This window comes from Lepeophtheirus salmonis, chromosome 14 (assembly GCF_016086655.4).
Source record: "Lepeophtheirus salmonis chromosome 14, UVic_Lsal_1.4, whole genome shotgun sequence".
NCBI lineage: Eukaryota > Metazoa > Arthropoda > Copepoda > Siphonostomatoida > Caligidae > Lepeophtheirus > Lepeophtheirus salmonis.
The window spans coordinates 20,371,419-20,385,187 of record NC_052144.2 but is presented as its reverse complement, the minus strand read 5'-3'; the positions used below and the strand labels follow the sequence as shown (position 1 = coordinate 20,385,187).

The following is a 13,769-nucleotide window of genomic DNA, read 5'->3' as shown; positions in this document are numbered from 1 at the left end:
GGGATTTTTATAATAAGTCAACAAATAGTTAGTTATATTAGAGAAAATTCATTGATATTGTACTATAATAGGATACTCCCTAAACTTTAGGCATTATTAAGCAAAAGCTAAATAAAAATATGAGATGGTTGATAGTATACCGGGTCGTAGAAAAGTTTTGAGACAATTTTTAAAATGTAATAACTCAGCTTTTACAATAAGAATTCGATTTTTTTTACCTTCTAAAGAAAGCCCAGAGTCTTCTCTTTTTGTTTACTTTCAATTCCTAACATAAAGTTTATTATTACGTCGCAAGAACAACAAAGGGCAAAGATTGTAACCTTATTTCCCGCCGGAATGTCTACAGGAGCAGTTATTGCAGCCAAATTGGTTCAAAGGCGACCGCCTACCGTGTCAAGAAGCGCCTTGATAAGGGTGAGAATCTCGGAGGAGCCCCCCCAGGAGTGGTCGTCTAAGAAAATTGACTTCATAAGCTTTAGTCAAAGCCTTTGAAAGATCAGCTGGATTTTTCCATAACAAAGATGGCGTCAATGTTTCAAAGTGGTGTCTCTCTAAGGGCCCGAACAGTATCATTCATCACAGTAGAGATGGTGAAAAAGTGAACCATCAGTTTGGTTCCAGTTTTTAGGGAAATTTTGGCGTCCCTAATCACTAGATCTGCATCCCCAGGATTATAGTAAATGGTGGAAGTATAGTTTTAGGCCTGTAGAAAAGGATACTCAAACTTTGAAGCCTATAAGGGCTCTGTCAATGAGGAGTAGGCTGCCATATCAGAGGGCTATATCAAAAGCTCCTGCAGTAAATTTCGCCCCACTTGAAGCCAGTATTGTTGCCTATTGTCGTCATATTCAAGATTAAAAATCCTAAATATTATTTTATATACTATATTGATATTTTTTTTGGATTTTAAATATTTAAAAAAATATACATAACTGTTCTCTTTTTCATTTAAATCACAAAACTTTTGTACGACCCAGTAAATCCAACCAATAGGAAAATTTAATACAATATATAAATTTGTACAAAAAATCATCGGATTAATAATAAATTTAATTTGAATTTCATCACATATATACACAAGTTAATTATAAAATAGACGTGTACAGAGTGGGGACCCAAAATTTGTATGACTAAATTACGAAAAACGTGATTTTTTGGAATTAAGAAATTACAATTCAAAACCAAATTGTGGTATATTAATATACTAGATTTTGTATTCAATATGTCCTCCTTCAAAAGGAATAACAGCCTCGACACTCAGCCGAACAGATTGCCATCTCTTGATGATGTAGGCTGTGTCCATGGTGTACCACACTGTCATGATGGAAGTTTGGAGCTAATTCAAATTTAACGCCTTAAACTGCCACGTCCAAGGGTTTGAATTAAGAGCTGAAAAGGGCGACATTGATGTAGACAAGTAGTCAGCCTTATTCTTGCTGCAGAATTTTTGGTTTTTCTTGATTGTGTGCAACTGTATTGGACTTCTTGATATTGTTGGCAGTCCTAATGGAGATGCCAATGGTCTCAGTAGTCTTTTCGGCAATGACACTGGCGCAAAAGTGAGTCCCAACTCTGTTCATCACGTCATTAAAGTAGAGGGTGGATCTATAGCAATTATTATAAATTTTAAATATTAATAATATTAAGTAGATTTCCATTTATTGCCAGAGATGATATAAAAGTGTTTCTCCTACCTTTATCTACATCAACCACTTGTTCTTTTAAGAGATGAAGACTATGAACAAAGATAAATTGTTTGATAGTTGGCTTATACATTTTGGCTACAATGGGTATGTGTAGGTATTCTACATAAATAAATTGAGTAAAAACCAACTATAAAGTGATTGTTACATAAAACACACTTATTTTCTTATCATCACATTATACGAAAAAAAGAAGGAGAGGACCATACAAGGGTTTTGTTTGACAAGAGAGTGAGAAAGGGAGTTAGTTAATGTCTTACATCATCAAAGAAAAATTATTAATTAAATTTAATAATTGTTAAAAAGGTAGGTAAGGAAAAAATGAAACAATCTAATAAAACAGAGAATGTTGTATCATTCATTACATATCATTACTGTTTTTTCTTCCTTCTACGAGAGTGGAGAAGGAATATTGTACATATATATATATATATATGAGATAAATGAGAAATAGTCTGTGTAAAGAGGAATAATGTATCTTATAAAAAGAGCTAAGTGATTTTTGATGGTCGAATCTATTAATTAAAAGAGAAAGAACAAACCATATGGTTTGACTCCTATATATTTGTGTTTTTGAGAAGGGTGTATTTGAGCTCTGATTTCCCCTTCTAACAACATGAGATACAAACCTCCTTTAATATTATGAACCATTCAATAATGATAATTTATGTTCTTTTTTTCAGGGGGGGATTTGATTGATTCATTCCCTGGACGTGCAATGGTTGGATAGGGGTGTGCAGTTAAGGTTCTTGTACCTACTTACTTAGCTACAATCTATGAATGTCGTAGTAGTGGAGCGTGGAAAAGGATCTATCAATAAAGCTATGAAGAGACATATCCTTGGAAGTATCCTTTCTTGTATCTGTCAAGTCCTATTTTCATCATTGACAGCTGCCTTAGAATCTGATGGACGACAAGCTCTTCGTAGTAATAGTAATGAGATGATTGAGGATAAAGGTGATGACGGGATCATTCATCATTTAATATAATGAACTGTATATTTTTACCATTAAAAGTGAAGAGGAGCTTGCTTTTTCCTCTTTCCTTGTATCATGTCCATTTACACCTTTCTACTAATGTATATATATCTTACATACCCATTTCATACGTAATTATAGCTTGATGCTCATTGTTAATGGAATAATGAACATCGAGCTTAGGTATGGGCTTTGGTCTGAAAATCCAAGACCCTAATGATTTTTATAAATAAGTTAGAGATTAGATCTGGACCGGTCTCATTTAAAAGACTGATTCTATAGAGAAAATTCAATCACGTGATAAATTCCATCATAATTGAAGGAGGTGACATTTTGGGGCCTCAAAGTTGATATTTTTACAACATGAAATGAACAAATTTCCTTTCAATCTTGATAAACCTTCATCAAATGTCATTAAGAATAATAAAAAAACTTGACATCTGCATTCAATACTAATTGATGCAAATGATAAACACTCTTATTTTAATTAAATCAAAGTAATATGTACTAAAAATTGTCAAATTTGTACAACTTTATTTTGTATCAATTAGGGACAACAAAGTAGGGTAATTAAAGACAATTATCTGATTATTTCCATTGTAATTGTCTATTTATAGTCTGCAATATGGAAATAAGATTGTACAACGATGAAATAACATATTTTTAATAAATATTAGTGTCAGATATATAATAAAACTAGGCAATAGAGGGATACATTTTTGATAGACAGAAAGGTTTAAGTCCTTGTATTTGTTGGTCTCATTTTGACAAATAATAGTTCCCTATTTTCCTTAAAATTTCAGAAAAAGGGCTCATTGTTATAAAACTTGGTTGTTAAGGCCCCTGAAATTGATGACATCAACAGTAATGACGTTACGTGAAAACGCTCATAAGATGAATTTCTGATGATATCTTCTATGTTTCAAAATTATGAGCATCGAAGTAATAACATAATATGAATTCAAATGTGATACAAGAATCACATTTGTATAAATCATAAATCAGAATAGGTAGAAAAAAGTAGAAAACTCCGTACTTAGATAGAGACCTGAAAAAAAAAGAAGTCTACGGTCTGAGATTGCTTTCAGGACCAAAATATCGCTCTAGAAATACTCATTAAAGATCCCCCCTCCCCTCCAATAAAAAGGTCTTTGACCGGGTCTCAACACTAATAGGCATATGATGAAAATCCGGTGTATTTTTTAGCTGCCCCATTTCTTTTAATTAATCATCTGGAGAATGAATTTTCTTTCCTTAGCAGTTGCCATTATTATTTAATTCCTGTTTAGTGAACATCCTTTCCTAAATAAATTCAATTATACTCAAAACCTGATTGAACATTCGTTTATTCTCATAAAAGGCGAAGTGTAATCTTGAGGATTTGTTGTGAGCTTATGATTGTAAGTCCTTGTTTTACTCAAAGTAGAATTGGGGATCGTTATCGGAGTACTTCTTGCTAATGTCCTTTTTTATATCCTTTTCTCCTTCCGTCCTTGTCAAAGCTGCTAGAAGCTTATCTGATGAAATGTCTTGTGTATTATTCCTTCTCTCCTCCTAAACACCTTCCAATTGTCAGGGTTACCATCTTGATTTTCGTCTTTTTTTTTACATGGCCATTTTACACTGGATTTTCATTACTGTATATTACCCTTATGTAGATTTGAAAAATCAAATTTTTATAAAGTACAGTTTTTGGTAAAATTACAAAAAAAACCAAAAAAAAACCTGGCTTGTAATCGATCATTTGATTAAAAAAAAAGAAGATCAATTTGGAGTTTTCAGGCAAAAATCTATATGGATGTATAGAAAATTTCATCAAATTTTCAAGGCTTTGGTTGACAAATTGCCTTTTTGAGCAATTTGGTATTATGGAGTGACTCCTAAATAAATAAAGCCCTTAAAGAATGCAAAAATATGTAACTTTCCTAGCAAGTGTTAAGCAATAGCTAAGGGAATAGAAATTCAGAGTAATACCATTACGCGTGTACTTCTGTTGTTTAACTTCCAACACGCTTTTTAATATTGACTTCATAGTGTATTAGTGGTTGTGTGTTTAGTCAAAATCTGTCTTTCTTTCGAGCAGTCGGTAGGATATATCAAATTGAAAATTCTAGTAATAGTCATGTCGTAGACTCTAATTGGTTACGTGTTTTGTCAAAATCTGACTGTCTTGCTTAGCAGTCAGTACGATACATCAAATTTAAAATTCTAGCAAGCCTGATTACATGATGGCCTAACCTTGTATTTCTATTAGCCTTGAGCTATAGTAAATCACTAATTCGATAAAATCACCATTGGATGACTCTTAAAAAGAAATGATTTATTTTTAAAATGACGAAATAATAGATACAATTTTGCGAATTTTAGAATCTCAATACCTTGGTGAAAGTTATTCAAAATCGGATTTTAAAAAATAGATCAGATTCCAAAGAACTTATAAACTGTATAGAATATTAAATATTATGCAAATTTTATAATATGTGAAACTATATTTATGCATTAAGGATTCTCCTTTTTCGGAAAATTGTTTAATTCATTTATAGGTTGATTATAACTAGTGTTTCGTTGAGCATTAATTATTGTCGATATGCAAAGCTAGTGCTGTAAATCCTAAGCATTTTCAGCATATAAAAAGAAATAAAAAAAGTTCAGGGTATCCCTGACAAATTGAATAATGTTGTCGAGTAGGTCAGTTTACTTATCATGATGTTTAATTGAATTTTATGCAAGTAACTATGAGAGGAAGACAACAAACACAAATTAAACTCTGTATCAAACAAGGACATAGGAGCGCTGGAATGACTCCTTTTTTTTAATCATACAATATACATTGAGTCCTACAGTTTTTAACAATTTTTTTTATTAGTTTCCGAGGAGCATAAACACACAGGCACCCTCCATGGGTCATTGAAACTGCAATTTAATGCAGCAGCCCGTGATGCATATAGCCTTTTGGTGGATTATTTTTCACTTAAAATTTTTAATCATCTTGTACACAATAATAAAGGAAAATTAATAAAACCGTAGGTTATTTAAAAAAAGTAAAAAAAAACAACAAAAAACACCGACAATAAAAATATCAATCATTCATAAAAACAAAATATAATAAAGTAAACAAAAATGAAGGTAAATAATATTTAGTTATAAAAAATACAATCAATAAATAAAACAGTTTTTTATCATGACAGTTATATGCAACCATCGTCATAAAAAACGTCCTCAAAGTGTTTAGTGCCCGAGAGAATTTTTATGAAACTTTGTACATCACTTTTACTCCAACAAACAGTTTTCCCACTAGCTTCTTCTTGGCCGGGAAAGAGCGTCGCATTCTGTCAGGAAATGGATAGGAGACTCTGATCCTTCTTTACATAGTCTACATGAGTCTTCATCAGTCCTATTTTTTAAAGATGCATTTTCATTGGAATGTGCCCAGAAATAAAGCTCTCAAATTTTTTGAGAAGTTTTCCTGTATGTGATGGCAATTTCCATGCATGATTAGGACTTGTAAAGAACCGTTGGATCAATCTGACAATCCTGTTGCCCTTTGGCGGTTACTATTTTTTTAATTTCTACCTGTGGAACTTATATATGTGATTGATTAGTCATTTGGCACCCTATTTCAGCCAAAGCATCCACAAATTCGTTCCCAGTGTTGCTGTCATGACCTCTTACCCCTTTTATACTTATGGACCGTTTTGAAATTCCAATCTCTTCCAAAATACATCGTTGTTGTTCTGTGAAGGACCCTCTTTTCCTTTCCATGCCTTCAATAGCTGCTATACTGTGAACGTGAAAAATGAAAGGGGGCTTGAGGCATTCATCTATATCATTTGGGCACTTATAAACTATAGTTATAAAGAGTATGAGACTAGATTAGTGCGGTTCTGTTTATAGTTTTAACTTTCCAAAGCTGTCATCATTGTTCTTATATTTTTTGAGGAGAGAACATCTAAGCATAAAGTGCTCGAGCTCATGAATAATCGAGAGTAAGACTGAGGAAAAATGGAAGGTTGAGTCCTGTAAAAGTAAACGATTGATTTTTAAGGGCCACCCAAAATAAAATGTGTGGGAGAAAAGTAATTTCCCGCCCAATTTATTTAATTAGGTATCCTATCTTGTTCATTATTGGTCACATCAGATCATACGTAATGGTGTGAGAGTATACAATGTGGCGAGAAGCGGCCAGAATGTGTGAATATGAGACAACAAGACATCTTCAAGACAAAGCCAGGACGCACACATCTTTAATGAAGCTGCAGAAGTTCAGAAGGGAAGTTCTTATGTATCCATTCTACAGTAAAGACCAGACACCAAGTGACTACCACCTATTCCTGCCTAGGGCTAATGCGCTTGGGGGTACAAATTTGCCCTCAATAGAGGTCTATGACAAATGGTTGTCCGATTTTTTTGCCAATGGGGACAAAGGCTTCTTCGAGAAGGGCTTTATGGAGTTGGATTCTCGTTGGAAACAAGTTATCGAACAGAACAGGCATACTTAGTTAACTTAAATCAGAGGATTGTAACAGTTCATATAAAGCATTGAAAATAAGCCATAATTCGAAATTACTGTTTCCCTAACTTATTATTAATATTTTCACTTACTTTAAAACTTAAAACACCGTGATGTGAAGTATCGTATTTTTTCCTACAACAAATTAAACAATACTATAAGCTTTTGAAGATCAGAAAAATCCCTCGGATATTTTTTAATATCCATAAAAGTTTGAGTACTCGACCTTTTCGGAAAATTCAAGTTTACTTATAGCGTACCCAGGTACTTTTCCCTTTAAGAAACAGAAAAAAGATCCAAAATCAGTTGGTAGTTAGACAATTCTTTCAAATATGTAATTAGTATTCAAATATAGTTGATAATTGTTGGCAGCTTAAGTAAACAGTAAAATTGTATCCGAAGTCGGTTCGGGTCTCAGATCCTTTCGGATAATGTATGTTTTTATTCAGACCCAATACTCGTCCAATCTCTAGGTTGTGTCACATCTCAGAATATGAAGCTACTTTCTCAATCTGAAGCTGTACAAAAATATAGAAAATATGTATGTAATTTAGAAATGATAATTACTAAACCTCATAATTGAAAATGTTACAAAGTAGATAGTTTACTTTGTAAGGTATCCACTTAAGCTATAAGCTACAAGTTGATATTTAATAGATGTACATGTAGTGAGAGACCTAATAATGGTAATTGCTTGTAAGCTCCAGCTTTCTATTTTTGTGGTTTTCTTGAAATATAAATGAATATGAACGAGAGGTAATAGGTAGAAAAAAAAAAAAAAAAAAAAAGCACCCAGGCACACACCCACCCTACTTGCAAATGTAAGCTTAATAGATAAATGTATTATATTTCCCTTATACATTCATTCATGCATATATTTTAGTATGTTCGTATAAAAAACGACAAGTCAAAGGGAGGGAAACCAACCATCAGAAAAAAATAAGAATAAAAAACAAACACACGCAATAAAATTGAAAATAATTTGTCAAGATGAAGATTCTTTTTTTTTTCTTTTTGTCATTTTTTGATGGTCAGGATTGTGATGTGAATGTCTTTCTCTGTTTGTTTTTTTACCTTTTAAAAACAAAAATAAAACAGAAATATACCAATCTACCTACCTATCTAAATATATATAGCTGTATAATGTCGGATCAAAAAGTAATCTTGAATAAATTGAAGCTGTTATGTTTCATTTTAGATGGTTTATCCCTTCTTCTCCACGTGTATGTTTGTTGCTATCATTTGTAACCACAAGAAAAGATAAATGAATCCACAAAAACAAGAGACTCAGATGCATATCTTTTTAAATTATGCAATTTGCCTGCTCCTATATAGATATGTTCCATAGAGACATAAATATGTATTTAGAGGTGGCAAAGTATCCAAAAGGCTGTGCCATTACCTTTAGTTGCTAACTTTGGTATGATGTGGGGACATATTTGATATTTTATTCAAAAACTGAAACATTTTGAAAAAACTCATAATTAGTGATGGAAATTGGGTGTATGTATTTTTTAGGTCGTCTTTTTTTTATTTGGAAAACTAAGAGTGTTTTTTTATGTCCTTATTTATTTCGTTCTCCTCCTCATTACAGCTATTTGTTGCTGATATACTAAAACATTCAACAAATTGTCAGAGTTACTACGTTGATTTTTACTTCCTTTTTTTAAACATGCTTACATATTATTTAATGTTTAATTTACTCCTCATTATTGTTTGTTGATCAAGTGAGTCCATCTATTGAGTAAAAAATAAAGTCCTATTCTTAGGGTTCTCACTGAATTGGTTTGATTTCAAGTCCTTTTTTATACTCTGATAATTTCTCTTATTGCAATCGGATCAATAAAGGCCTTGTTGCCAATCTATGTTATTAATATTATTATAATTAGTGATGTAAATCGTGTAATTTTTTAGCTTGCCCATTTTTTTGGAATTGGTAATCTGAGGAATGAATTTTCTATTCGTTAGCAGTCGTCATTATTATTTAATTTCTGAGTAGCGAACTTTCTTTCCTAAATAGATTCTATTATATTCAAGACCTTGCAATCTATTTTATTTTAGGCATTTTAGGACTGTGGCAAAGAGTTTTTTTTAGAGAGTATTATACGCACATAATTTTTTGTATGAAGATGACATTTTTTACTGATTAAGTAATTATTTTCAGGATACATTTCGAATTATATTTTTCAAATACAAAATTTGACACTTTATGAAATATTAAAATTTGACAATAATCATTGTTTTTTTTTTACAAAAAAACCTTAATTTTTCTTCTTCTTCAATGCTTTCATATTAGAATAGAAGACGTAGCTCAATGGACAATACGCTCGGAATTTCTACTAAACTCAATGTGTATATGTTCAATACTCGTTCGTTCCTAGAGATGAAAATATACTTGATGTAAAAGAACATCAAAATAAATTCTTGGGTCTGATGGAGTTATTGTAATACTATAATATTTACTTTTACTTAATCAGTACAAATCATTCTGAACATTAATATTAAAAAAAAAAATAGCCAGGAGAATTTCTCTTTTTGACTAATGATTATGCAATGTATTTCAAAATTTAACATAAAATGTATGAGGATATTGTTAGAAAAACGTTTACAAATTTTATTATATAAGTTTTAATTTTTTGACTTATTTATTAAACATTTTACAATAAAACGTTGCCTCTTAACATAAAATATTTGGAAATTAACAACACTAGACTAGTTTTCATAATAATTGATTGCAAAACCATAATAACATTCTTTCTCTTCCAGGGTTAAAGCTACCACAGTTCAACGGTCACATCCAAAACATTTCTGTAGCTGTCGGACGAGATGCAAGCTTTGTGTGCAATGTGAAAGCACTTGGAAAGTTTCGAGTAAGTTTAATTATATCAGAAAAGAATAATTATTATGTATTAGGACTAATGGTCTCCTTTTATACAAACATAAATTGCCCCCAGAGTTAAGAGCTCATTTATATATTATAAATTTAAATAAACTTTGAAGATTCATCATTATAATTTTTTCCCCCTTTTCCGTCTAAAATAAAAATATATATGTATAAAACTTTATAAGCTTCTAATTTAAAGTAAGAATGCGGAGAAATAGAGAAATAAATAAATGGGTATACCTACCTATTCCAGGTTATACTAACAGGAACAATAACAAAAATATGGAATATCTATGTAGCTTTAACGTAGAAGCGAATATATAAATAGAAAATGTATTAAAAAGGAGTAGGAACATGAACTAAATCTCAATCTAATCCTATATAAAAAGATAAATATGTATAAACATGCATATATTTATTAAATGACTACATAATTCTTGGATTATCCTCAAGAAGGGGTTGTTCTCTTAGATAGATTTATTGAATTCCTTCTTCCCTTATACTCTAGGATTTGAATTGGTTTTATTAAATGAATTCATTTTTTAATGAGGTTATAAGGGCATTCAGAAACACCGTAGCCACTTAGGGAGGAGCGGAGTAAGACTTAAACATCGTTTATCCTCGTTGGTGAGGGGCAACTTAAAAAGTACGTAGACCTGAATAATATGCCAAAATAACGTCTTTTGAACAAAGGGGACAAAAGCTTGATAAAAGTGAAACAGGATCAATCTTTTTTTTCTTTGAAGAAAGGTCATTTTTGGAAATAAAAAGAAATTTTTGTTGTCCTAAAAAAATAAAAATAACATTTGCCTTAGAAAAAAACAAAATAACAAAAAAAAATCTATTTTTATTTACTATAATTAACAAATCAATTGGCCAATTAGGCAGAAGGGGCAGGGCCTAAAACCACGTTTATTCTCTTTGACAATAAAATGTTTGATTCAGCTGATTAAAAATGAGAATGAATAGAGAGAAAACTTGAATAAAAGGTCTTAAAATTGAATAAATAAGGTTTAATTATTTTAAACATCTTGACATTTCAATTACAAAAGAATTCTTCTCCTCCTTGTATCTAGATATATTATTTTTAGTTAATATCTTACATCATTTTGTCTTCAAGTAAGAATAAATATCCTTCAAATGACACAGTCAAGTTTAGATAAAAAACAATTTCTCTATTCCGCCAAAAAATCTTATTCTTATCCGAAGGGAATAAAAAATTTCATTTTTGGATTACTTAGATATAACTTCTACACAACATCATTATACAAATGATATGAGAATATGTTTTTAATTGTTCAATGTGAAGGATAAACTCATAATGAAGGAGCAAGAAATCATATTATCCATAAGATACCTGTACAATGAAAATAATTTTTTGCTGAGCAAAGATTGTTTTTTAAGTCTTCAGGATGAATAAACTTAAATTTTCTATACGCACGACTGATGATGAAAATTGATATTTTTTAGCTCGCCCGTTTTTTGGAATGGATAATTTGAAGAACTAATTTTCTTTTCCTCCGCTGTAGACATAATTATTGTGGGGTTATAATTGTTGGACTAAGGGTAGAATTGAGAATCGACATTAGCGAAATTCTTCCCAATGTCATTGTTAATTTCCTTGACCCCCTCGTCACAGCTGATTATAGCTGATCTAATGTAACGTCATGACAGCTAAGCTACTGTCTTCCAAAACATTCTTTAAATTTCCAAGGTAACCGTGGTTTTAGATTTTCGGTTTCTTTTTTTTTAATATGATCAAAGTTCACACAATTTTCCTCAATACTGATGAATTGTTGGGATGAATGAACGCCCAAATGAATGGATAGACAAATTATGCTAGGAGAAATTCATGAAGCTTCCTACTCAAAAATTAAGTCCAGAAGTTGTACTTAAAAATCATGTTGTTTTTATGCAAAATTGTTTTTGGAGTAAATAATTTGTTTTTACAGTCTTATCTGTGTTTATACGATTTCTGTAGGGATTTATTTGGCATAAAGTTTGGAGGTATTCTCTTTAAAAAAATATATTAAGAGTTACTTAAAAAATCAATGGGTAAACTGAATGACTTTACTATAAAGTATTATTTAAATATCCTTAAATAGGGACGGGACTGAATGAAGGACTATTATGTAGATTATTGAAGCCACACTAATCTATTAGTTTAATGAGATCCTTGGGCCCAGGGTATGGCTTGTATTGCAGATCATAGCCACACATTGTATGCCTTTCATAGTTGATTGCCTTTGTCAAATCACTAAATTTTGGAATCACTTGAAGTTACTCTTTATCTATATGTACAAATCCTTTTCGAACAGGATTAGTACATGTAGCATTAATCATTAATCAAATAACTATGAATTGATATCAGCATTTCATTTAGACATATATAGGTATATTTGATACTGCAATATAAAATTGCTCAAGGGAGTACTTATATTTTTAAAATCAGTGAACTTTCAACAAGCGAAAGAAAATGATCAGTTAAGCTCTAACATCTTTATTATTAAAAAAGGAGTTTCTCTCTTGGGTATTTATAATAACATATACTCTTCCTTCATTCAATTTAACAGTATGTCCCATTAAGGAAAATAGGGCATTTCATTGTGTGACACTGATATACAATGGGAGTATTCATTGAGTTGATCCACTTTGACTGAATTGAGTGAAACATCTGTTCTTTTACAAAAAATCTTACTAATTGTTTTGAAAAAGTATTCAAAAAGTAACATTGATTCATTTTAAGAGACATATAGCGATTAAAAAATGATATAAGAAAAGACGTCACCAAGTGCACTGAATATACTGATCCTTGATTCATATACCGAAGAAAAAGGCAAAGAAGAAAGGGAGAAAACATAAAATGACTGAAATCTCACAGGCATTAAGTTCAACTCATTTTCAAAAAGAACAAAAAGTGGGAAGAACTTTATAGAATAACTACCGCTAATATGTAATATTATAAAAACATAAATAGACATGTATAGCTAAAACAAATGATGGACATAACTCCTCAGACACTTTTATTAGTAAAAAAAACATATTAATAGCTGTTTTAATAAATTTGTATTTACAATAAGTCAAACTAAATATATTACATATATAGAGGTATTAGTTGTCAAAATTGCTACCCTCTCCACACTTCTCCTATACCTTAGGCACATTTAGGTCAAGTGCTCCTTTACATATGTCTTTAAGTAAGTAATATTTTGGTGGTACTTGTCCTTTTCTCAATAGCACTTAACAAATAGTAGTAAAGGGGATTTAAGTTTGGCGATGACAGAGGCCAAAGTTGGTTTGACCAAAATCCCTGACCCTAATGTTCTTTTTAAGTAGATTGAGTGACCTTTAATGTGTAACATGGAACCACATCTGGAGCCCATCCCTATTCCCAACCCTTTAAGAGCTGTTGAGAATTGGGATTGAAGTCTACCCATTTTGCAATTAACCTCGATAGAAGGAATTTTTTTGCCATCACTTCTAATTACTCCCAACATTATGTCTGATTGAGAAGAAATTTTTTATTAAACTTCCATAAACTCATCAAAAAATGCGATTCAAAACGGTCTCAAAATTTTTTCCTTGCAGGTAAATAAATGAAGGAATGAACAAATTACTGTAGCTATTGGATATTGAGATATACTGTGTAATTTATATTTCTTTCAGAAGATGTTTATTCAGAATGTATTAAACAT

The 13,769-nt window shown here is 31.1% G+C and overlaps 1 protein-coding gene across 1 annotated transcript in view; it reads left to right on the top strand.

Annotated features, from left to right (window-relative positions):
• Positions 1-13,769, top strand: part of LOC121129738 (lachesin) — a 56,984-nt gene that overhangs the window by 24,922 nt on the left and 18,293 nt on the right. Inside the window, exons 2-3 of the mRNA XM_040725458.2 lie at positions 2,387-2,660; positions 9,957-10,060. Of these exons, the coding sequence (XP_040581392.1) occupies positions 2,480-2,660; positions 9,957-10,060 (285 nt within the window). The 5' untranslated portion in view covers positions 2,387-2,479. The remainder of the gene's footprint in view (positions 1-2,386; positions 2,661-9,956; positions 10,061-13,769) is intronic.